Raw genomic sequence first — 25,945 nt, 5'->3', positions numbered from 1 at the left:
AAGCCTGTAAACGATGGAAAAGCAGCTCCTCTCACCTTTTTCTCCTTCGTCTGGCTCTAATAATGAAGCTGAGAGCTGATCAGAGTTAATGATCTTCTCAGCGAAGCTCGTTCTGCTCGTTACTTTCTGCTGATGATGCAGTGATTCAGTCACGTGACGTTACTGAGTAGGATGAGCTCATGAGGGTCATTTCAGGCCGGTTCATCACATTAATGACAGTTAATGAGTCACTGACCTAAACGAGTCTGACCCATCGAGTCAGAGAGGTCGGATTTGAGCAACGAGGCTTGTAATGTGAACGTAGCTGAAGTGGCACAAATGCGACATTCTGCCCTAATGTGACTCAAATCTGAGGTTTTCAGGGTGGTGTGGACACAAATCTGAACCATTTGCACACTTAATACTTAAACTTTAAAAAATAAATAAAAAACTCAAAGGCTATGTTCACATTACCTGGTTGAAGTGTGAAGTCTGATCTTTTCAAATCCAACCTGAGCGACTTTCGTATGTGGTTCTAGATCTGATATGTATCCGATTCATGGTCACGTGACCTTAAAGTGACACTCAGGAATTCATGTGCTGAATCAATTACCTAAACGAGCGTGAACCATCGTGTCAGAGAGATCGGATTTGAACCAAAAAATCAGATTTGAGCAATGAGGCTTGTAATGTGGACGTAGATAAATACAAAATAGGGAAGCGAAGCTGCTCCATTCAGCATGAGAGAGAACAGGAAAACATAAACCACCAAAGCAATAAAAGAAACAGAGATCCGGTTAACATAATTACACATTCCAGAATGATGTTCTTCAGACAGCAGACGACTCGAGGGTGAACAACGAGACTAACCCGCTCGAGCGTCAATGAAACGATAAGTGTGGCGTCTAAAATTCCAGCAGCAAGTTTTCCAGATTTAAATGCCCCGTCTGCACTCTTAAAAATAAAGGTTCTCAGTTTGCATGGTTCTAGCACAAAACCTTTAACTGGTGTGGATTCTTCTCATCATATGGAGGTTCTTTAAACATCCCAATTACAGACATTATTCTTTAAAGAACGATCTACTGAAGGATTCCTTAGATACAAATGTGAAAAGAACGCTTTATTTGTAAGAGTGAGGTGAAATGAGGTTGTGGGGTTGGACGATGGCATGAAGAAGACTTCAGCGACCTGAAGCTCGGTTCAGGGTGGCAGTGCCAACAGGAACATCTGCCAACCCTGAGTTCACTACTGTGCACCATTCATTAAAGGAAACGACCATCCAAAATACAAACAAAGCCAATGATAAATAAAAGCTGCTGGAGCTCATCAGCTTCATCTCATTAGTGTGATGCTAACTGGCTCCCATTCACATCAGCCACACAAGCAGGCAGAAAGCCAACATGGTCAAAAACGAATTAAGCTACACGCATTCACACACATGACACCAGACGGCGTCTTCTAGCTTGTATTCATGACTAGCAACATTTTTGGGTGAAATATACCGGTAATAAAATCAGGCGATGTGGTGATCAGAACAAATAACCGTTGATGAGTGTCCATTGTTTACAGCTGTGTCACTGTGAGAGTCTGACGTGAAGCTGAGGGAGTGCCTTAGAAAGCTATTCAGCTCAAAATCTCTCTGCTAACTCCCTGCTACATACAGCGGCCCCACATGGACACCTTCGCGTTCAGGTGGCCGAAAATCGTCAGGTCCAGGTGGGGCGGTGTCCAGCCACGCTGGGCAGATTTCTCCTCCTCCGGTGAACATGACGACAGTGTACGGCACAACAGCACGACTTTTACATCTCACGTTGTTTTCGGATAAATTTTCTCGTAGAAAAAGTTCTGCGCCAGAAGGTAAAGTTCTCCATCCTTTTCCCGGACCGCGTGAGCGCGGGCGAACTGGAACTGCTCCAGCGCAAATTCGTAAAACTCGTTCTCCATCTTCCAGATGGCCGACTGCTGCAGCCTGGCTATGGACTCTTTAGTGGGCGGCTTTTTCTCGCTGGTTTTCCTCAGATGGGATTTCTTCCCTGTGGGAGGACACAGAAACATAGCAGGAACCAGATTACAGAAACATCCTGAATCTTATCCAACTTTTATTAACATCTAAATCTGAGGCAGTGTTACAGAAACGTCTCCTCTTTTTGTCTTAATTTAAAATCCGACAGCTCAAAATGAGGCAAGCAAATCATATCTTAATTTAGGAATCTTATCATATAGCAACATCAAGTTAGGACATCTTAACTTTCTTGATTAAAGACGACAATCAACTGTCGTGACTGTTTCCTAGCAACCGGTCATATGGCACAGCTTAAATGTAAAAACGGGATCAAACTTGTTAGCCACACAGCTGTTAGCTACTGCTACTGAGGTAAAAAGGTCAAATAAAACTAAAGCACGATAAACTGAGAGTTAATAATATTGTCTCGGCACTTTGTGCTGTTTATCAGAGCGTCACCGTCTCCACAGTTTCAGTCTCCATTTCCCAAACGCTTTAGCTGAGCGCGTTAACGTTACTCCTCCTAATAAACGGATGCCCTCATTATTCACCACATCACTGTAATATTGTATAACGTTTGATTAAAAACTCGTCAGATACAACAGTTCGTTCCGGCCATGCAAGCTGATTGGTTGAGAAGGTTCTAACTGTGCTGTTATTTCACCATCACATCACAGGTTTTTCACAAACACTATCACTCCACTGAGACGCCGTTGCTAAGCAACGACTTTGACAGCTGTAGGAGACGCTCAAGCCATTTGAACGTTTTTACTTCTTACTTTGCCACAAACAGAAAACGGACGCTGTTAAGATCACATTTGACCGACAGCCGATTTGGTCCGACTCTGAAGGTGAGATGACACTAAATTCCCAAACTGTCGTCACCACTGAGCATCTTTTCAGTCGGCAGCTGTGACAGAAGAACAGCTAAACAACCCGGAATCAGCCAGAAATGAACCTGGGCTGTAAGATTTGTTCAGACTGTGAAGATCAGATGACACGTTTGGTGAACAGTATTGGGTTCACACGAGATCACGTGTTATCACTAATAACATCACGGCTGTGATGACCTACGGAGACCAAATCACAGCTGTGAGGTTATTTTGTGATAACACTCTCCCTCTAGGGTTCTACTGCTTAAATAACAAATTTGTTTGAGATACATTAGCTACAGCTTCACTTCACTTTGTTGGATCATACCTGTTCTATAGAGCTCAGTAGCCCCTTTGAAAAAACGTGGCAGTGCAGCTTCCAGCATCATCACAAAGTCCTCCAGCTCCTCTGTCACTCCCACCAACATGTACTCATTAACCAGGTTGTACTTGGCCTGCTCCAGAGCCCAGTGGCTGCCGATGTTCCTGCAGAGAGTGGACAATCAGGAGAATCAGGAGAACCCACAAACTCAAAGAACTTTCATCATTCATTCAGGACTAGACTTAAATAACAAAATCGCTGTTGTTGGAACAAAACCTTGTATCTACAAAATGGAAACTTTACAGGAGATGGAAAAAACATTATTTTTGACGCAAGTCAATGGAACCATTTTGTGCCATTTTTTTTGTCCATCCTTCAAGAACTTTACCCACAATTGGGCTGCAGGCATTTTCAAAATATGTGAAAAACTGAAAAATGTTTTCTTTCAACAGCAGTGATATAAATGCTTAATTATTGTAAAACAAAGGACATTTAACATTTTAGAGTATCGCAGCTGCTCCGTGTTTGAAGAGGTTTAGAATGAAACGGCCAAACGCAGCCGGAGGAGCCCGAGGCTGCAGCGCCAAAGAACAGTTTAAAAAACCGTGGACAGGAACCAAAGAAGTGGCCGCGGCTGAATAACGTACCACTTTTACGGCAAACTCGAACACATTCTGGGTGATGAGCCTAGCTGTCAAACATTGGAACTTCAAGATCGCTCCTCTGATGCTGGCAAAGACAAAACTGAAGCTCCAGAGCCGACAGGCGTTCGCTGTCCATTATGACTGTTTACCTCTGGATGAGCCACATAAGGCTCTGTCCTTTTGAGCATGCAGGTCGCTTTAGGAGCTGATCTGTTCAGACCGATGTTGCATACAGATGTGAACAGCCAAACAAATAAAATCGGATTTGGTGGGAAAATCAGATTCGAGCCACTTTTACCATGACTCTGAAAATTTGTCTGTGACAGTGAAATCGCTTGAAAAGTCGTTTGGTGCAAGGCTGGTACAAGCATGTGACGCTCTTTGTTTCAGAAAGATTTTAAAAAGCTCCACTCAAGGAACCCCAGACTGACCAGCACTCGGAGTAATGGCCACAGAAGAAAGGAATCTGGAGCCAAAGTTTCTCAGGAGCACAGTCAGATCCTCCTGCAGCAACGCACTCATCAAACGTCTGAAAAACAACACACAGCAAGGTTATTAAACGTATTCAGAACGACATTCACTGAACATACAGTTTTCATAGTGACAGGAACATAAATTTCTTTATAAAACAAACAGTGAAGATGATGCCTGTACACTAAAGTATTACCAAAACAAAAAATTAACTAATAAAAACCCTCAAACCGTGTGGAGTTGAAGTGTATTACAGTTGTGTCCCACTCTGTATGACTATATAACAGTGCCACAAACCACATGAAGTCTATTTATAACTTAGATAAATTCCACTGATGTTTTAAAAATCTACATAATTCAGTGGCTGAGACATTTAATGAGTCATTTAATGTGATGTGATATGAAATGGCTTTCTAAACAGTTACTTTAGTAACTGTGCTTACTATTTCATACAGTGCAGTAACCATGTTGACGATGGTAAAATAGTGGAAAGTCTGAAACACTTGTTTTCTTTGGGGACTATTTTGCCTCACAACACCCTGCATGTATCCCTCCACCATGGAAGAATAAAAATAAATAAATAAATAAATAAAGTATAAATTTAAGCTTAAAAACTTTGCAAACTACTGCAAAACTGTCTCAGGCATCAGGCAGTGAATTCATAACCATTCCATGTAGGAACTTTCTATGAGGAGCTTTTAGAGGTGGACGTCTGGTTCCTATCACCACCACTGTGAACAGTTCAGACTCGGTAAATTTATCTAGAGAAAACAGAGTTTCACACTAAACCACTCTGAGTGACTCTGTTTACACCTTAAACACTTACACTATATTTCCAAAAGTATTCAGTCACCCATCCAAATCACTGAATTCAGGTGTTCCAATCACTTCCATGGCCACAAGTGTATAAAGCCAAGCCCCTAGGCCTGCAGACTGCTTCTACAGACATTAGTGAAAGAATGGGTCGCTCTCAGGAGCTCAGTGAATTCCAGCATGGTACCGTGATCGGACACCACCTGTGGAACAAGTCCAGTCGTGAAATTTCCTCACTACTAAATATTCCACAGTCAACTGTCAGTGGGATTATAACAAAGTGGAAGCGATTGGGAACGACAGCAGCTCAGCCACAAAGTGGTTGGCCACGTAAAATGACAGAGCGGGGTAAGCGGATGCTGAGGGGCATAGCGCACAGAGGTCGCCGACTTTCTGCAGAGTCAATCACTACAGACCTCCAAACTTCATGCGGCCTTCAGGAGTTGAGCTCGTCCCCTTAGTTCCAGTGAAAGGAACTCTTAATGCTTCAGCACCAAGAGATTCTGGACAATTTCATGCCCCCAACTTTGTGGGAACAGTTTGGGGACGGCCCCTTCCTGTTCCAACACGACTGCACACCAGTGCACAAAGCAAGATCCATAAAGACATGGACGAGCCAGTTTGGTGTGGAAGAACTTGACTGGCCTGCACAGAGTCCTGACCTCAACCCAAAAGAGCACCTTTGGGATGAATTAGAGTGGAGACTGTGAGCCAGGCCTTCTCGCCCAACATCAGTGTCAAACTTCACAAATGTGCTTCTGGAAGAACGGTCAAAAATTCCCATAAACACTCCTAACCCTTGTGGAAAGCCTTCCCAGAAGAGCTGAAGCTGTTATAGCTGCAAAAGGTGGGCCGACATCATATTAAACCCTATGGATTCAGAATGGGAAGTCACTCAAGTTCATATGCATGTGAAGCCGGACGACCGAATACTTTTGGAAATATACTGTATTATGCAGAAATTTTTATGGAATTCAATTTTAGTAAGTTCAGATTGCATAGCTAAACATAAAAGTAGCAGCACTGCCATTTAGCTCCAGTGTAAAACAAAAGAAGAAACTTCAGACACCAAACATGTAGGGGGGGGCGGGGGGGGGGGGGGGGGGCGGACTGTGCAAGTCTGTTTGCTGAACTTTTCTTTTAAAGACTTTAACTAAAACAAACATGGTACAACAGGAGCACCAAAGAAAGTGTAAAAGCTGGAAGAGAAAACGGCCCCGCCTGACCTTCTTGTCACCTTGTTTCCGGCGTCTCAGGCCTGGTCTATAGTCGTCCCCGAAGCGGAGGAAGTAGTAGTAGGACACCAAGCGCTCGATGGGGTCTCGGATTACATTGATGTAAATGGGCTTTTTTGTAACACCGAATCTGTCCAAAGAAGAAAATGGTTAATACAAGTACTGCAAATAAATCAGCATTCATTATTCAGAACAAGATGGACAATACAGTATTGACAATTAATATTTCATGTGAGTCCTGTATACACTGTACTATATTAAAACCCAATTGGTGGATAAGTTATGTGACCATTAAAGTTTATGCTGGATCACATGAACACTTTGACTCATTAGAGCACTCATTAGGAGCTGTGACTGGTCAGGATTCTCACAGCACATAGTAAAACAACAATGGCAAAAGTCAATATAACACTAATGAATACCAAAAGAATTATCAAATCTTTTCTGTAGTCAGTTTCATCCTCATGTTAGGAACTGGGTCTAAGCTGGTTTTCTCTTTTGGAAAAACAACCATGTCATTTAAAATCAGCACTCATGCATCCTGTGGTAAATAAAAAGCATTTCAAAGCTCTGAATGTCGTCAGATCCTCTAAATTATGAGGTTTCTAAGGAAAAAAAAATATGAGCAAAAATACAAAATATGTACACCAAAAAAAAAAAGCCTAACTCTTGCTCGGGCCACATTGAACTTTTTACAGCATATAAACAGTAATTGTGTATTGAAATGTGCAGCAGTGTGTCTCAGTAGATAGATCAGATAGACAGATAGACAGATAGACAAGGTCTAACAGCACATATTAAAGACATGACTGACAGAGCTGCATTACTATTGTAGTGTAAAGTGCGTAGTGAAAGTGTCATTACAGTAATTGTGATGTACTGCACAGTGTGTTTTGATCAAAGAGGAGATACAGTGATGTGGTTTAGCACAGTTGAGACAGCAGGAGATCAGTCTCTGCAGTAAGGAGAATTGTTGTAGAGACTTATAGCAGTAGGTAAGAAAGATCTCACACGGCTCTTTAACACAGCACAACTGTAACAGACGGCCACTGAATGTGCTTCTCTGTTCATCCAGTGTAGCATGCAGAGGGTGTGAGGTGTTGTCTAAGATGGATGTAGAGGATCTGTAACTTATTTTCACTTAAAAAAATAAATAAATAAATAAAAATCAACAAAACGGTGTCGCCGGCAATGGCTCCTGCCTTACTTCACTTCTTTGTTTTATTGCGCATTATTTTCTTAAGTACAGTTGGAGATAAAGCCAGAGAGGCCAGGTTGAGATGGTTTGGACATGTGTTGAGGAGGAATAGTGGATATATTGGGCAAAGAATGTTGGAGATGGAGCTGCCGGGTAGAAGGAGAAGAGGTAGACCTCAGAGAAGGTTTATGGATGTAGTGAATGTGGACATGGAGATGGTTGGTGTGAAAGTAGAGGAGGCAGTGGATAGGGCAAGATGGAGGCAGATGATCCGCTGTGGCGACCCCTAAAGGGAGCAGCCGAAAGAAGATTTTCTTAAGTACAGTATAAGCTGTACGTCGTTGCATGTAAGAACACCTCTGAGCTAGTTGGAGTTATAAATGTTACACCTATGGCCGCCAGTCTCCGTAAATACAAGTATAACAGGATCACAAGTAGCAGGCCTAAAATGCCAGCGTTGCAAAGTGCTGCGGACCGCAGGGAAACGCCACCTAGCCCACAGCCAGAGTCAGCAATGGACACCACGGCCCTTAGAGCAGACGTCCTTGCCTCACTGAAAATGGACATTTCTGCAATTATCAAGTCAGAGCTAAAGAGTGCACTCGCTGAAGAATTCAGCTCTCTGAAAAGTGAGCTGAAAGAAGTTCGTACTGAAACGGACGCCATGAAGCACACCGTCAGCGACATGGAAGAGGGCCTGTCTTCATGGTCCTGTGAGGTAATTCAGCTGCGGCCTACAGTGGCGGGACCCAAAACCGAGATGGCTGAACAGAAGTAGAAGTGCAAGGATTTGGAGGGGAGAATGCGGAGTTGCAATATCCGTATCGTGGGGATCGTGGAAGAATCTGGCTGATGCTCAACTACGGCAGTCTCTAATCTTCTGAAAGAAGTGTTGCATCTGGAAAAAGACACTTGTCGACCACTCGCACAGGGGTCTAACTCCGAGAAAGCTGAATGGAAAACCACGGGCTGTTATCGCCAAACTCCACTACTACCAGGACTGTGTTAATGTGCTGCGCCAAGTTCGGCAGAGCGGGCCGCTTCGCTACAAGGTAGAACCGATAGCCATCTTCTCAGACTACACTACGAAGGCCTGCGCGGTGTTCAACAATGTTTGGAATCTCCTTCGAGGCCAGCGTGATGTTTGCAATGCCATAATATTCCCGGATCGGCTCTGTATTTCATTCAACAGTGACGTGGAGGAATTTCTGGATCCTGAAAAGGCGATGACCGACGTGAAAGGCATCACTGCAACTTGACTCATTTCGTTCTGAATGTCTCAGTTCATGCATTTTCTATTTCAGTCGGCGAAGGCCAAATTATTTCATACTTTGCAATGAGCAAGAAGATGGACACTGAGTGCATTAAGCAACTGACAGATTATCTTTTAAAACTGGATACAGAATATAGTCACTCGCCTTCAGACGATATACTTAAACATTTGATTCTGAACACAGAATTTGACCTTCTTATATCGCGTGAAGTGGAACATCTAATTTTAAAATCTAGGCACAGCTCATATGAGCATGGGGAGAAGGCGAAAATTTTAGCACATCAATTACGGCAGAGAACAGCGAGTCAGTATATACCTGAAATATATGATGAACAAGGGTCAAAACACAGCGATCATTTAGAAATGAACTCATTAAGAAATTATCATTATTATTCCTCCCTTTATAAAATCAGTACCACCTGAGGATTCTGCTTTAGATAATTTCTTTCAGAACCTAGAAATCCCCAAAATAGACTCAGAATTAGTTGAAATTTTAAAGGAAGACATTTCGGTCGAAGAAATCTCCTGGGCCAGATGGCTATCCCTCTCAATTCTTTAAAGCCTTTTCAGAACAACTTTCTCCACTCCTTTTTCTGTATTTCAGAATCACTTGCCTCTCAGTCCCTCCCCTCTACTATGTGTGAAGCAACCATTTTACTCATATTAAAGAAGGACAAAAATCCTCTTCAATGCAGTTCATATCGTCCAAAATCACTCTTAAATACAGAGGTAAAAATTCTTGCAAAGCTTTTAGCCCTCCGTCTTGAACAGCCTCTACCCTCCATTATCTCTACAGACCAAACAGGTTTTATGAAGAATAGATACTCTTACTTTAACATTAGGCATCTTCTTAATATTCTTTATGACCCCTCTCCATCTGTCACCCCAGAGATTTTACCATCACTTTCATTTACAGCAAGGCATGCGACAAGGTTGTCCATTATCCCCCTTATTGTTCAATATAGCTATAGAACCGTTAGCACTAGCCCTGCGTCAGGATATTCTTATAAAAGGTATTTATCGTGGGGACCAGGAGCATAAATTATCACATTATGCTGATGATTTATTACTTTACATCTCTGATCCTATGGCGAGCCTTCCTCGGTTGTTAGAATTATTTGATGGAAAATATAAGATAAATCCTTCTTTTTAACCCCTTTCAAAATTAGTAAAGAGAAGTTTAGGTACTTGGGAATATGGATTACACACAACTACAAAGATCTCTATGAATTAAACTTTCTTCCCCTGATATCCTGCTTAAAACAGGGCTTAAAACATTGAGATTTGCTTCCCCTCTCTGTATGCAGAAGGATCAATACAGTTAAGATGAATGTGCTACCTACATTTTTATGTTTCAGACCCTTCCTATGTTCCTAACCAGTTCTTTTTTTAGATCTTTGGATGCACTAATTTCAGACTTCATATGGAATAAAAAGACCCCACGTATACAGAAGTATACATTGCAAAAACCTTGATCCCAGGGTGGTATGGTGCTCCCGAATTTTCAATTTTATTACTGGGCAGCCAATATTAGAAATTTGCTGTATTGGATGGAGAGTACAGAGGAGCCTCACACCCCTAAGTGGATAATCTTAGAAAATTCATCCTGTAACTCCACCTCCTTGTCAGCATTATTATGCTCCAGGCTCCCGTGGGAAAAGCCCATCTACTATTACTGCAAGAATCCCATTGTTATACAATCAGTTAAAATTTGGAACCAGTTTAAACAGGCTTTCGCTCTTTTCTGTGCCCCAGTTCATACTCCAATATTTAAAAAAAATCATGTTTACCCCCTCAATAGCAGATGGAGTATTTAATATCTGGTCTAGGAATGGAATTTCATCAATACAGGTTCTATATATATATATATATATATATATATATATATATATATATATATATATATATATATATATATATATATATATATATATATAAAAACATTTTGCATCCTTTGAACAGCTGGTGAATAAATTTAAAATCCCTAGGGCACATTTTTTCAGATATTTACAGCTGCGAAGCTTTGTAACATCGCTCTCTGATTGCTTTCCTTGAACCCTTCTATTTCCCTACTAGATCTCATTTTAAAACTTGGGATAGACTCTAGACAAGTTATAGGTAGGATATATGAGCTCCTTATTTCACACAACCCGATCATTTTAAATGATCTCAAAAGCAGGAGGGAGGAGGATCTGAATGACCAAATCATAGAAGAAATGTGGCATAGAATTATTCGAAGAATACATTCATCCTCTATTTGTCAACAACATTCTCTAGTGCAGTTTAAGGTAGTACATCAACTTCATTGGAGTAAAGTAAAATTAGCTAAGTTTAAACCAAGTCTGGATACAACATGTGACAGGTGCAAACAAGATTCTGCAAATTTGTTACGCATGTTTTGGACATGTCCAAAACTATATCAATTCTGGCAGTCTATTTTCAATACTCTTTCGAGAATTTTATAAATCCCAACATGCTACTCTCTTTATGCTGCATTATCTGGTGTCTTACCATTAGACTCTCACCTAAGTACATATAAAGGCAAAGTTAGCCTTCTGCACTTTATTAGCCAGGCGACTGAAACTGTTCAGGTGAAAAGATCCTCATCCCCCTACTTGCTCTCAATGGATCAAAGAGGTTACGCAATATCTCAAGCTTGAGAAGATAAGATACTCTCTTCAGTGGTCTGTAGAGAGATTTTATACAATCTGGCAGCCCTTCTTAGTTTTCCTGGAGAATATGGAGGCTGAGAATCTGACCCTATAATGGGTATTTATTTTATCTTAAAATGCTATGTGTTTTAGTTTTATATAAATATTGCACAGCGTACAAGGTTTTAAAGGTTTTGCTACAGGTCTGAGGGCTGGGTGGGAGTGGGTGGAACTTTGGAGTGGGATTGTTTGTATTTTGCCTATTGTAAAAGTTTAAAAACAACAAAAAAAACCCTGGAGTGCACAAACTTTTGCACGGCATCTGATTCAGGATGTCCCAGATGTAAGCATCTTATTCTTGAATGCTGGGAGCTTCTTCAAAGTTTTAATTTTTACATTTTCAATAACTCAGTTTGCTCCCAGCTATACTTGATGCTGATTTATATTTTGTGCTATTGCAATTCCCTAGAGTGCCAACAGCCCCACCTACTGGAGCTCAAACTGAGCAAAACTCAGCACTCACTTGGTAAAATCGAGGAAGGAAATGTGGCCGTGGTAGAACGCTGGCTTCATCTCCTTCCATGACGTCACATTCTTAACAAACCGCACCTGTGAATTACATTTGAATGATCAATGTTAAACAGCTTAAAAACACTAGAAGTGATGTGAAAAACAAAGTTAAACTCCCTCAAAACAGTACAAACAAGAGTGACTATTCACATTAAATTAATATTTAAAAAACTAAAGTGAGAGCAGGCCTTCATTACTAAACATCGAAAATAGAAATTTTAAAAATGTCATCCATCTATGACACAGTGCACTGCTGTATAACTCGATTTATCTGGACGGCTGCAACCAATTTTTAATCTTGTACTTCATTATCCTTTTGCCTAGGGACTGCTTTTCTTCTTCAATGGCGCAAAAAAACAACAGAAGCCATATCGCCCCCTGTGCTTCCTGTAGTGTATTACAGTCTGTCAGAGTGACTGTCACTTGTATCATCACTGCTGGATCAAAACCATGCATCTCTAAAAGATCAGACATTAACAAGAAGTTAATCTAAGTAATGTTGGAGAATTTCTTTTTGGCTATTCATTGTAAACATTGAATATAATGTACAGAGCAGATGACAGATGTGAACATGAGCATAACAGGTCACCTTTGTTCTAACCCATTCATGTCCAACAACTAACTTTAGTGCTGCTTGGACAAAAATGCTGAAACTATATATTATAGTCACATATTGGATCAATATGTAATTGTAACAGTTTAATTTTCTTTATAGCTGCATATTAACAACTGTAACTATCACACTCTCAATCAAAAATGTACCTTCTCATTTATTAAAAATCAGTAATCCCACCTAAAGACTAGAATAAACCTCAAACTAGGTGAACACTGTTTTCAATGAATTCTCTCTGATGTATAAAGGTGGGGTGGAGGGGGGGGGGTCTCTGACCTGGTCCTGCAGGGACATGACGGGGTTGTTCTTGGTGGTGTTGATGTGCAGGACGTGGTAGCGGTTCTTGCTGCACAGGTCGTAGGCTATGTTGGTGAAGGAGGTGCTGGCTGTTTTGGGAACTCTGTTATAAATGACCACCAACTCATCCTCTTCATCTGCCATGACCTCCCTCACTCCCTCCTGAACATGACGGTCATCAACCGCTCGCACCTCATGTCTGGCTATGGCACGTTCTGCAAAGGAGAAGACATAAATAAAAATAAAACACAATTTAAACATAGTTGCTCAGCCAAGACATGTTTAGTGTCTTGTCTATTAAATGGACAAAAGCACTGCAATAAATCAGTCTTTAAAATCTTTGTAGACACAGTCGATTTTAGGGGTGTGACGAGATCTCGCGAGATGTATTTCAGCGATATTTCTCGTCGCGTTAAAAATCTGTCTCGCGGGATTTGTGATCCAGCAAGCAGCCAGAATGACGTCGGAAAATACAGGTATTACTATTGAAGATGCCCCCGCCACTTTCAAATCGTTTGTTTGGCAGCATTTTGGGTACCCGGCGGAAATGATAAATGGCAAGAGAGTGACTGATAAGACACGGACCATATGCAAACATTGTATGAAAACAATGCCGTACACCGCGGCTAATACCAGCACGATGCAAAGACATTTACAGCACCACCACAGCACAGCAATAACTAGAGACATTGGTGTTTTCATAGCAGCAGATATGAGGCCATTTTCTGTGGTAGAAAATCAAGGATTTGGCGACTCCTTCACACACTGGAACCTAAGTACACCATCCCGTCACGCACGCATTTTACCCGTACAGTGATCCCAAACCTCTATGAAGAGTCCAAGAGCAAGATAGTGCAGATCCTGAAAGACGCAGCAAGCATCGCCATAACAACAGACGGTTGGACATCGCGAGGTACACAAAGCTATATCACAATTACAGCCCACACAATCAACAGTGACTGGAAAATGGAAAGTGTTGTACTACAGACTTGCCCACTTTGAGTCCCACACAGGCACAAACATAGCTGAAATTTTACAGACAGCTGTTACTGACAGGGAGCTTAAAAAACCCAACCACGGCATCGCTATTGTTACTGACAATGCACGTAATATGGACGTGGCCGTGCGCGAGGCGGGCTTGAAGCCGCACATTAAGTGTTTTGCTCACATCATGCACGTTAAGAGTTATAATAAAACATTTGAAAATGCATGTGCAACTCAGTCAAATAAAAGTCTGTTGTCCAGTCATATAATTTTACATGGCAGTTATGTTTTATTTTTTAACAACACCTTAAATTCAGCAAACAAACAGAAACTGTGCTCTAAAACCTGCAGAAACTGCAAATACATATTTTAAGGAAGCTCTCTGTAGAGGACATGTTCACTTATTTTCACTTAGAAATGTAGCCTCGGGGGACATTTGAACTTTTAAACAGGCCACTGTATGATATGGTATCAGAAACCACGTTATGAAGTTTAATATGACTACACAGGGGTTGAGATGTTATAGGCTAATTGGTGGGGTATAATTTTACATGCCTGTTTTCTTGTTCAGAATTGTATGCTTGCATGCATTTTCTGCTTTGTTAGATCATATTCTTACATATCAAATAAATGGAACAACTTTTGTCTAAACAAAAAAACAACAAAAAAAAAAAAATCAATTAACAGACAGACAGTTGAAATGACCACGTTTTTGCCCATAAACCGTTAATACTGTCTAATTTCATCAGTCATAATTATCACTTACCTCTTCTACTCAGCAGCACTGTTATATGCTCTAAAATGACCCTTTGAGTGCATCTGAATCAGACTGTTAGCCTCATTTGTGCCATATTAACTCATTCATCTACAACAGGTGAGGAAAAATGCCACAGAACTTCTAACTGGTCTAAAGCAGAGGACTGGATACCAGATTAAAGGTCCTTTGACGAACATCTAACAGTACTCATTTAATTTTTTAACAACATATGTGTCAAACACTGGGTGGCCAAAAGTATGTGGACAGTCCTAAATAATGGCTTCAGATGCAAAAACGTTATATCAATGCTTCATACCATGATTGTGAAAGTTGTGTGTCTGGTGTCCACATACCTAGGGCCATATAACGGCATCACAATCAAATTTGGATTCTCTGATTTTTTTGTTGCATATCAGCAGCTCCAAAAGCCTTTATAAGCAAAATGTTGCATGTGCTTTAAAATGAAAAATTCTACATCTCTAAATTTGTGGACCTAGATTTGAGAACACATGGATTAAAGGACATGTAATATTTCAGATACGGACATTACTGAATGAAGGAAATGTGAATGTGAGAAATGACCGAATGTAGTGAACTGTAGCAGGTGTTGGGACTGTAAAGCAGAGATGTGATGAGCTCATGAAATCCAACACTTACACCTGTCAGACAGCGCAGGTGAATCCACTACAGTCAGCTTAACTGTCAAACAGACAAACTAGACTCTGATGAATGTCTTGTAAAAAAAAAAGGCAGCCAGTCAGGTTATAACTATTTTTAGATTTCCATATTTCTGTATTTCCTATGTTCAATGCATAAGAGTCAATCTGTATAAAACTACCTAGTAAAGCTGTTTGTGCTTGGGAAGGCTTTGCAATCAAGGAAATATAAATTATAAACCCAAACGGGCGTTCATAATTTATCTTACTCCCCTTTGGAATAAACGTCCTTTCAACAAAAGCATCTTGGGAGCCACAACATTATATGTCCATTTTTTTGGCTGCAAATATGTCTCAGTATGTGTTGATGTCCTAGTATAAGATAAAAACACAATATAAATGAAAACGAAGACGGTCTTTCCTCTGCTTTAAGCTTTAGTTCAGCTATAGATACTTTTCTCACATCTCTGGCAGGAAACTTTTCTTTAAAAGTGGAACTTTTTCTTGTAAAATGTCTCTAAATGTTCGACTTCGTACGAGGCTTCTCATTCACTAGCTTCTTGTTGAAATTTTCCTGCTCCACGTAAAATGGTGCCTGAGGCGCCAGAATGTAACTCTTGCACCATTTAACGTGGAACAGGAAAATTTGAACAAGAAGCTGGCGAATGAGAAACTGACTTTAACGTATCAGGAAACCCGCTGAAGTGACTATCAATACAAATAAGTCCATTTGTCTCCAAATGATCAACATTCATCTTAAATCTCTTTTTAAATGAACGTTTCTTTAGCTACCAGCTAGGTGAGACTGTCGTCTATTGTTGCTAGGGTGACCAGCAGTCTGTGCTGATTCAGGGTTAAAGGGTGAATTAGTAGCTCTACATTAAATGGTCTTAAACACTGGAGTTATTGTTAAACCGTGTTGAACGACCATCCCTCCATCCCTCCATCCATTTTCTAAGCCACTTCTCCCTCAGGGTCGGGGGGGGGGTGTTGATCGACCAGCAGAGCTTTATTTTTCTGTAAAGGAGGATTCATTTTCAGCTGTGGAGCCACACCAGGACTGTAAAAGAGCCACATGCTGCCGAACCCTGGCCTTGACCATGTTTTTCATGTTTCGCTTAAATCATGGTGGTTTCTAGCTATGAAAGAACAGCCAGCAGGGCTTCCATCAAGACCCTTTAGCCTCTTCATGACTGACTGGGAATTTGATCTGTATAGGTCATTGGTTTAACAGGCCAAAAACATAACACATGGTTTGGAGCGGTAACGACGGTATGATTTAGTTGCTGAACAGCCTCCAGGAGGTCTAAAAACAGCACTGAACTCAGGTCCAAAATTCTCCCAAGAGCTTCCAGTAGGAAATGGAAGGAGAACACTGAAGACATTTTAATAACACACCATCATCAGATCTGCTGAAAGACAGCTCATTATCCAAGCAGTGGGCCTCTGGATTTGTCTGAAAGCTGACGCTGTGGTCTCAGGATGTCCTAAAATGTACACCATCTCTTAGAGCAGAGGTCACTAACAGGCGGATCTTGGTCCGAGTCCAGACCCAGAGGCTGTCCTGTGCGGACCTGGACCTATAACTACAGCTATGGGGAATTATTTAATTTCGACGGGGTGGTCCTGTTTTAATCAGCGTAGCTTTTCTAGCCTTTACGGTAGCTTTAGCAGCCTGGGAGACTCACAGGTCAATCACATGCACTGTAAATATCACACATGATAAATTCAGCCAATCAAATCTGTGCATTACGATGAGCACTGAGACTCGAGTGAGTGAGGTACGCAGGAGAGGGTTGAGGAGAGGAACAGCAGTCAGAGAAGAAAGTGAGTCAGAGGGTAGTTATTTCACATGGCGTGCTCTAAAAAGAGAACTGACAGTAAACGTTGAAATCTGACTGAACTGGACTTTATTTGGTCTGATATTCAGTTGTCGATTGTATAAGATGTTGATATTCCTACTCGGCTACTTCAGTAAACAGTACATGGCACTGAATCGTAATGTAAGCCAGACATTATGATGTTCCGGACCTTTACTTGAGGAAATTGTCTTTAACTGGACCTTATCGAGTTTTAATTCAATACCCCTGTCTTAGACGCAACTTTCTGTACAGGCGTGACATCCACCTGCAACAATGAGCATGTTTAACCAGTGCAGCACAACAGCCACATTTCTAGAACAACCCCCTCAATATTAGGTACAATAAAGGTGGTATTGGGGTTTGAGGTAGTTTATTTAATTTTTGCATATAATCTTAAATTCGCCTTTAAAAGGCACTTGCATTTGACATGATACTCACATATTATACATCAGAATGTTCAGAACTATTTAGGGCAGTTTTTTTATTATAGCCTACACTCCTAGAAAAAGATGGTTCTTAAAAGTCATTCCATATGGAACCACAAACACTCAAAGACTCCTCTGCATGCTTAAATGGTTCTCTGCATGGAGAAATGGTTCTTCAGGTTGATGAAGGAGGATGTATATGGTTCCATATATCACCTGCTATTGTTATGGTGTCAAGCTTGTAACAATAGAAGAACATTTTGGTGCTATATAGAACCATTTACAACACATTCTTCATCAATCTGAAGAACCACTTTACCATGCACAGAGTTGAGTGTTTATGGTTCTATATGGAACCAGTGTCTTTTTTTTTTTTTTTTTTTTTTAAAGAACCCTTTTTAACCTCTTATTCTGCAGGGTATATTTTGGTTTGTCCATCTGACTTACAATTTACTGCTGAAAGCCAAAATCTCAGATGCTCTTTGTGTTATTTTATTAAAGTAGTGTTTACAGAGCAGATCACTGAAGAGACACCGTCGTCTCATCTTCAGAGTCGGACCAAATTGGCTGTCGGTCAAATGTGATCTCAACAGTGTCCATTTTATTTTTGGTGCAAAGTAAGAAGTAAAAACGTTCAAATGGCTTGAGCGTCTCCTACAGCTGTCAAAGTTGTTGCTTAGCAACAGCGTTTCAGTGGAGTGATACAGTGCTTGTGAAAAACCTGTGATGTGATGGTGAAACAACAGCAGTTAGAACGCTTCTTAACTAATCAGCTCACGTGGCCGGAACTAACTGTTATATACATGTAGATAAATGATCTCCTCTTTGCCATTTTCCAAAAATCATGCAGCAACTTTAGCGGTTGTAAACTTTTTATGCACCACACGCATCTGTTTCCGAAGCGACTGAACAAAAAAAAAAAGTGTTTGACGTGATGGGTCGGTCCTCTGTGATTTCCTGAGTGTCCATAGAATCTGTAGATGGACAGATTCTGGTTAAATGTGCATAAAAACAGTACGCAATGAGTTATAGATCTACTTTGATGCGTATTGAACAAAGATATTTACCGTTTCACTGTTTTTTTTTCAAAATTTGGTTTGGAGGCGTTTATACTGATCTGACAGTCAATAAAGATATTATGAGTGCTGGAGGAGAAGAGAAGGAAGATTTTTGGGTGAAGCTTGAGCACATGGGTCCAAATTACCAGACAATGGAACTGGTACTAAAATTTAGCAATGAAAACTCTGCTCAGTTTGAATATTAAAAGATAAACTGTGCCATTAGAGCCGGGTGATGTGGCCAAAAATGTTATCACGATAAAAACATTTTCATATCGTTCGATATTGATACACATCGTGATAAATGTCAAATCATTATTTCTTTACAGTTTGAAGGCTGATTTTTTTCTCCTGGGTGGTTAATCGCTGTTTTAAACTATCCTTTATGGTCAGAACACGACAAACACTCACCAAACAGTGGAACATCTCACAGATCTGTCAAGGGACAGTGGGAGAAAGGTTCTGATGAGCTGTTTTATCAGCTGGAAAAGCACAGCTGCAGTTTTTGTAATAGACATAATTTAAAAAAAGGAAAAGATTATTTTTATCTGTCTGGTGACGAGACTCGGCTATCCCGTTACAGATGCTAAACAAGTGGCCACAACAGCGCTAAACTGTTTAGTTACTCAACAACGTGAACTTAGTACGAACAGCAAACATCAGCTGGAAGTGATGGATCACACCGTCTTACTGCCATCAGTCCCACCACATCCATATCAGAGCATATCACAGCATTCAGACACGAGCCTAGCAGATGACTGGGTTTCTCTAATTGAGGGGTGAACTGCAATATCAACACCAGACTTTTAGCTGCGTTTAAACTGAAAGTGGTGCTTTTGTGTCGTGTTTGATCTACAGTATCATCAATTTTCCGTGTTGTATGAGTGACGGAGCTGCTTCAAGTTAGCCAGATGCTAACAGCAGCTAGCCTGGAAAGATGGAGCTCTCCCGCTTTCTAGTGCCTCACAGCTTCCTCAGTTTGTCGTTTAAAATCAGCGCTTCAACTGCATGAACCCACTTCTTTGAATGCACTAATACTCAAATCTGACTGAGCTGTAACAGTGCTGTAGTTGAGAGGAGCAGACGTGATTTAACGTTGCTAAAGCTGTTGGGATGTACAGAAAGCGGTGAGTTCACTGTAGGACAGTGAGATCTCCTCACTCAAACTTCACATTTCAGATGTTCCTCACTTTACTCGTCGCCCCCCCGGCCCCCTCTGTAATCATGTCAAAAAACTTGGAAAAAACTCTGCTGGCGACATCAATTTATCGAACCTTTCTTATCACTCTATCAAGGAAAAGTTATATTGCAATAATTATCGTTACCGTTATCGCCCAAGCTTTAGCTGCAGGCCTACTCTGTAATTACATAAGAGAGACACCGCCATGACATATCTTACTGATTTGTTTTATGTTTGTATGTATCTGCTCTTTTCCTCGAGCTTTGAATACATCCAATTTCATCTTAACAACTTGCTTTGATGATGATTCTTTGGGGAAAGATTCAATGCACAGTGATATCTCATATTTTGCCTCAATTAAATTTGAGTACAGGACATATTTATGTTTGAAAACAGCCTGAGAGTTTTATTTTGGGCACCTGGCGCACAAATAAATCATTAGACTAAAACTTCGTAATCAGAATCAAACAGAACGAATACTAACATTCCCAAACTGATGCAACTGAACCAGCACTTTAAACTATTCTGCAGCGCATTTAAACCTCTTTCCTCCAAGAAGCTGCCCAAATCAGGTCTTAACCCTCAAATCCAAACTTGCAAGTGTGATCAACGTGTAAATGTCACCTCAAACAGGACTGGACTGCGTGTCCAGCTCCATTCGCAGAGTGATGATAAGTTGGATGACAGCTTACAGCCTATTTATGAAGATGTGAGTTACTGTCCTCTACAGTTACAGCCAGGAGCAGAAGCCGACCCTGTGAAGGTGCCTCACGGTCATCTATATTTGTGAGAACTTTTCGCACAGATGGTGAGCAGACAGAAAGCTTTACGCTCCTGACAAACAACTGCAGTAAGCCTACGAAGCCTAGAGGAGCAAATCAATGTTAAATAACATTTCCAATACTTCAGATGGGAAAAAGTTCATAGCTTTGAATGGAAATCAGAGGAACAAGATTTTCCCCAACTAATTTTGGAGTATTTCTATTGGCCCATTCATAAAAAACTACATAAAGGGCAGCTGGCTTATTCAAATTCAGTGAAAAAATAAAAATCGTCAAAACGTAGATACAAGGGTTTTTCCTACAGTGATGAAATGTAAAGACAGTAAGACAGATAAGATACAGTGTTGTGAAAAAGTATTTGCCGCTCACCCAATTTCTACTACTTTTACCATGTCATATCGCTGCTGTCGGAATAAAACCCCAAATTCTCCAAAATTATAACTTTACAGTACAAGGAAAAAACATACTTTACTTTTAATGCAAGTCAATGGTAATTTTGGATAGTAATTTTGGGCCGTTTCTTTTTGTCCATTCATCACGAAATCATCACGACCAACAGGTATTTTCAGATTACATCAAAAACTGAAAAACGACAAAAATGGAGATACAAAGTTTTGTTCTGACAGCAGAGATATGTTTCAATGTGTAAATGTTTCAATCATTTGAATAAGATAAAGACAATACAAGTAAACATAAAATTCATCTTTTAAATGATCATTCTGTTTACTGAAGATAAAGATTTATTCAAAACCTATACCACCCATGTGAAAAAAAATATCCCCCTAAACCTAATAACTTCTTGTGCCACACACATTCTGTTAATTTGAGGGGAACTTTTACAAAAAATAAATAAACAAATAACAATTTACATTTATTTCATGCAGTCACTGAATAATTTGCCTCACATATATTCAGATGGACAAACCAAAATATACCCCGGAGAACAAGAGGTCAAGGTCTTGCCACAGCATCTCAACGGGATTCAAGTCAGGACTTTGACTCCGTACACTATAACCCAGATTTAACTCACTCACCCTGTGGGATTAATAGACAGACTGACTAGATTTATTGAAGATCATCTTAAATAAAGCACTTTGATTAAAAAAATAGCTGATTTTTAAGCTTTGCAATTTTTAAACAAGAAACATCTGATCAGTATCAGTAAGTTTCAGTATTTGTATTGGAAAAAAAATTATCATGCCATCCATAACCCAAAAGGAGTAGACTCAGCATTTTCTACTGAAAAGTTCATTAGCAGTTGGTGTTCAGAGGCCGACCGATATATCACTCGGCCGAAATCAACATGAGGTTTTACCAGTATCAGTCGAAACCATTGCTTTATGAGTATCGATGAAAAAAGTCACTAATTATTGGCATGTAAATCGGCGAAACCATCAACAATAATTCATGCTGAAGTCATGAATGTGAAGAAAAAGCATGTAAAATGTCTCCATACTTAAGATTTTACACAAGACTAATGCGTTAAAACAGAAAAATTAAATAAAACAGGTGCTCCAGTATTTGTGTTATTATATTAAGACTGAGTTTCTGCTGTTTAATAGAGTTTAAGAAGAGGAACTACAGAGAACCGAATCATATCAGACAGTAAATCACTGTTTAACTAAAACCACTGGAGTGTAACGTTAAAATCTAAAATAAAACTCTGGCCCAGTCACATTTCTTGTTTTACCCCTGCCCCTTGTTTTTAAGAGTCACTCTAACCCCTTGGAACTGAGTTACAGGGCAGTGGTTGAGATCTTCCTCTGAAATGAGAGCCTCAAATATAAAGAGCATCACTTCATTAACAGCTACTAGCGCTGCTCTGTAGGCGACCCTGCCCGTCTGCAGTGACAGCAGAGGAGGGTAAAGTTCAGCTCCTCACTGCTGGGCTTTAGTTACATTTAGGGATCATACGCCTTCAAAGGGGGGGGGGTGGCAATTATTTATTATCACCCACCCCTAATTCTTCAGTGATATGAAGCTGAAGTCAGATATTCACCAGCTTCTTGTTCAAATTTTCCCGTTCCACCTTAAATGGAGCAGCAGGTACATTCTGGCACTTCAGGAGTCAGAACTCAGAACAACTGGACTATTTAAGGTGACACGGGAAAGTTAGCTAGTTAGCGACCATTAGCATGCGATTAGCGATATTCTTATGCTTGGTATGAAGAAAAACGACCAAAATAATCTGAAATGACATTAAACTAAGATAAAAAAATTACAATAACCGCTGTTTTAACAGAGAAAATTCTCACATTTGTGGGTTTCTCTGGTCTCTTGCTGGTTTTTCTCATATCTCTCTGTTTGGAGTCTCTGAAAAACCTTCGTTTGGAGGGTCATGTAGCTCTGACACTTCACCCCACCCCTCTATCTCAACTAGAATCGGGACACCCCATACACGTGAATGCGCGAGACAGAGGGCTAAGTGGTAGAGACGAGGGGTGAAACGGGATTGGGCCATAAAATTACTTTGGCCAATATTATTAGTTCCCGGAATTTAAGCCCCTTTTTAATCGGTATCGGACGCCAAAGGTCCATATCGGACTGAATGAGGGCATTTTTGCTGGAAACAGTGGCTCACAAATCAAGAAACAAGTCTGTGGCATTTTTATTCAGTGTTATGTAAAAGTTAAACTGATCCCAGGTCAGTATTCTTACTCAGAGAGGCCTGATAAGATCAGGAAATCTCACCCAGCTTTCCCCTCGACTCCTCCAGCTTCTGGATCTGGTTCTCCAAGAAGACCATTGCCACGGCAAATGCCAGCAGCGCCAGAAGCTGATACTTGGGCAGCATCATCATCCTCCACAGAGCCATCAAATCAGCCGGGATGTGGAGGACATGCCGCGTGGCTCCACAGGAAGGGCTGCGCTCTGCAAAACATGGATCAACAGTTGAGGAAGATAAACATAAAACACTCTCAGTCCTGCCTTTGACGGCCACACATACACTGTGCATCCTAACAGCTTGTATAATCTTAATAGAAAAGCACTGACCAATAGAATGGGACACTCTGGAGAAGCTGCACACGAGTTTAAAGCCCATACCCAATGCCAAGTGTGGGCTAGAGGGGTATAAAGCCCCCCAGCATTGGGCTGTGGATTAGTGGAACTGTGTTCTCTGGAGGGATGGAACTCCAGCCAATAACTTTGGGATGACTTGGAGTGATCCAGAATTGACCATCCATCAAATCCTCACAGCAATGTTCACAGCAATGTTCAACATCTAACGTAAAGCCTTCCCAGAAGAGTGGCAGTTGGTACTGCAGCACAGACACACTGTAAATACCCTTCATTTAAGAATAAACACGGAATCTGAACTTTTAGACATGCCTCTCTCTTTGTCTCTCACTGTTTTTGCTTGAATTATTAAGATTATTTAAGATTATTAGGACTTCTTTTTGTCATTTAGGAGAAATTCCACTGAAATTGTCTGCATAAGTAAACGATTAAGATGTAAACAGAGTCATTCAGAGCGGTTTGGTGTGAAACTCTCTGTTCTGGAGAAACTTACTTAGTCAGAACTGTTCACAGTGGTGGTGATAGGAACCAGACGTCCTCCTCTAAAAGCTCCTCACAGAGAGTTCCGACATGAAATGGCTATGAATTCAAGCCTAAATCACGTTGTAACCCATTTATAGTGGAAGAGTCTGTGGAGCATGGGGTGAGGCAAAATAGTCCCAAAGGAAATTTATTACTATTTTGTTCAGATTTATCACTATTTTTTCACCAAAAACATTCCACATAACCTCAGAAGACTCGTGTAGGTTCTCTGGTGGTTCTGGGTGGTAAATAAACGTCTATATCTGTGTTGTAGTCATGGCGACGTCAGGTTCCCATCACCACCACTGTAAAGCCATCTGAACCACTGAACTGTAAAGGGATTTTTGAAGAAATGAGTGGAAATTCGCTTAAACTATCTTTAAATGTAAAGAAAGAAAACTGGTTATTTGTTGTTAAAGTTTTTAAAAGTATTTCTGTGACTGGGTAGCAAAAAAAATGCAAAAACATTAAAAAGACTGATTAAAAACCCGTTTTCCTTCCCCTTTACAGATATTTCAAACAACAAACAGCACATCTCTGTAAATAAACGAGAAATGATTACACACGAGAAATAAACAGAACTAATTTCCGAGAAAAACAACTCCACAATAAATAAACGAGACAGACTCCGAACAAACAAGTTTCAGCATCTTTTATAAAAAATATCTGAGATGTTTTGTAGAGTAAATTCTGCCTTTACTGTCGTTTCTGATGAAAGTTTCTCTAAATCTGATCTGTTTCTGTCCTGCGCCATCAGCACTCACCGTTATCCTAGCACGGATTTCCCCGGTCCACCTTAAACGGTGCAGCTATTCCATTCCGTCGTCTCAGGCGTTTCAATGCCTGCTGCGCTATTTAAGGTGGAACGGGAAAATCCGAAGACGAAGCTGGAGGATAAGCTCAGCCCGGTTAGCTCGCACAAACTTAACGTCTACGGCAAGACCAAGGCGTCTGATTATCTAGTGAGCCTTAGGGGGAGATTAACCGCCTCACCTGCTGCTCAGAACCGAAACCCGGACAATGACGAGCCGAACTTTCCGAGCCGAAACTCGACGAACCGACCAGGTTAGCAGCCGCGACGGAGCCCAGCTCGGACTGCTGCCGCTACTTCCGGCGAAATGTGCGGTCACGTCCGGCTCTTAATAAAAGTTTTAAATAATTGAATTTAAATTTAAACGCATAATTTAGATGAATGTTGTGGGTTTTTGTCAGACCCGCTATGATAAATACTTATACAAATAAATTCGTTTAATTTTTTTTAAGTTGTATTTATATTTCAAGTTATTTATGCGTAATAATATCCTGTATTTCTCGGTATTTTCCTCGTTTCTCAACATGATGCTCGGTTTAATCCCCGTGATTGATTAAAACCACATTTTTCTGTTTTTTTTTAATACTACTTGTTTTGCTTCTCAGTGTAGATCGTGGATTAATCAAAGGCTTTATGTATAATTAAAAAAATATATACACAGCTCAAAAAAAAAATATAAAGGGAACACTCAAATAACATCCTAGATCTGAATGGATGAAATATTCTCATTGAATACTTTGTTCTGTACAAAGTTGAATGTGCTGACAACAAAATCACACAAAAATCAATGGAAATCAAATTTATTAACCAATGGAGGCCTGGATTTGGAGTCACACACAAAATTAAAGTGGAAAAACACACGACAGGCTGATCCAACTTTCATGTAATGTCCTTAAAACAAGTCAAAATGAGGCTCAGTATTGTGTGTGGCCTCCACGTGCCTGTATTAC

The 25,945-nt window shown here is 40.5% G+C and overlaps 1 protein-coding gene across 1 annotated transcript; it reads right to left on the bottom strand.

The window, feature by feature from the left end:
- Nucleotides 1–643: 643 nt before the first annotated feature.
- Nucleotides 644–25,293, bottom strand: hs2st1a (heparan sulfate 2-O-sulfotransferase 1a). The gene is made up of 8 exons (XM_017706340.2): nucleotides 25,178–25,293; nucleotides 23,336–23,515; nucleotides 12,920–13,155; nucleotides 11,984–12,069; nucleotides 6,330–6,468; nucleotides 4,251–4,348; nucleotides 3,182–3,339; nucleotides 644–2,012 (listed from the first exon to the last, which is right to left on the bottom strand). The coding sequence occupies exons 2-8, from the start codon at nucleotides 23,457–23,459 to the stop codon at nucleotides 1,786–1,788; spliced, it is 1,068 nt and encodes a 355-aa protein (XP_017561829.1). The 5' UTR covers nucleotides 23,460–23,515; nucleotides 25,178–25,293; the 3' UTR covers nucleotides 644–1,785.
- Nucleotides 25,294–25,945: the final 652 nt, after the last annotated feature.

Source organism: Pygocentrus nattereri, chromosome 17, assembly GCF_015220715.1.
Source record: "Pygocentrus nattereri isolate fPygNat1 chromosome 17, fPygNat1.pri, whole genome shotgun sequence".
In the NCBI taxonomy this organism is placed as follows: domain Eukaryota; kingdom Metazoa; phylum Chordata; class Actinopteri; order Characiformes; family Serrasalmidae; genus Pygocentrus; species Pygocentrus nattereri.
This window is presented reverse-complemented; position numbering and strand designations above follow the sequence as displayed.

What these genes read in the sequence shown, in the direction of transcription:
- hs2st1a (XM_017706340.2), bottom strand. Translation starts at nt 23,459, where the DNA reads ATGGCTCTGTGGAGGATGATGATGCTGCCCAAGTATCAGCTTCTGGCG. An exon ending in GGAAACAAGGTGACAAGAAG is followed by an intron (nt 4,349 to 6,329) that starts GTCAGGCGGGGC and finishes GTTGTTTTTCAG; the next exon opens with ACGTTTGATGAGTGCGTTGC. An exon ending in GGCCATTACTCCGAGTGCTG is followed by an intron (nt 3,340 to 4,250) that starts GTCAGTCTGGGG and finishes CACTCTCTGCAG; the next exon opens with GAACATCGGCAGCCACTGGG.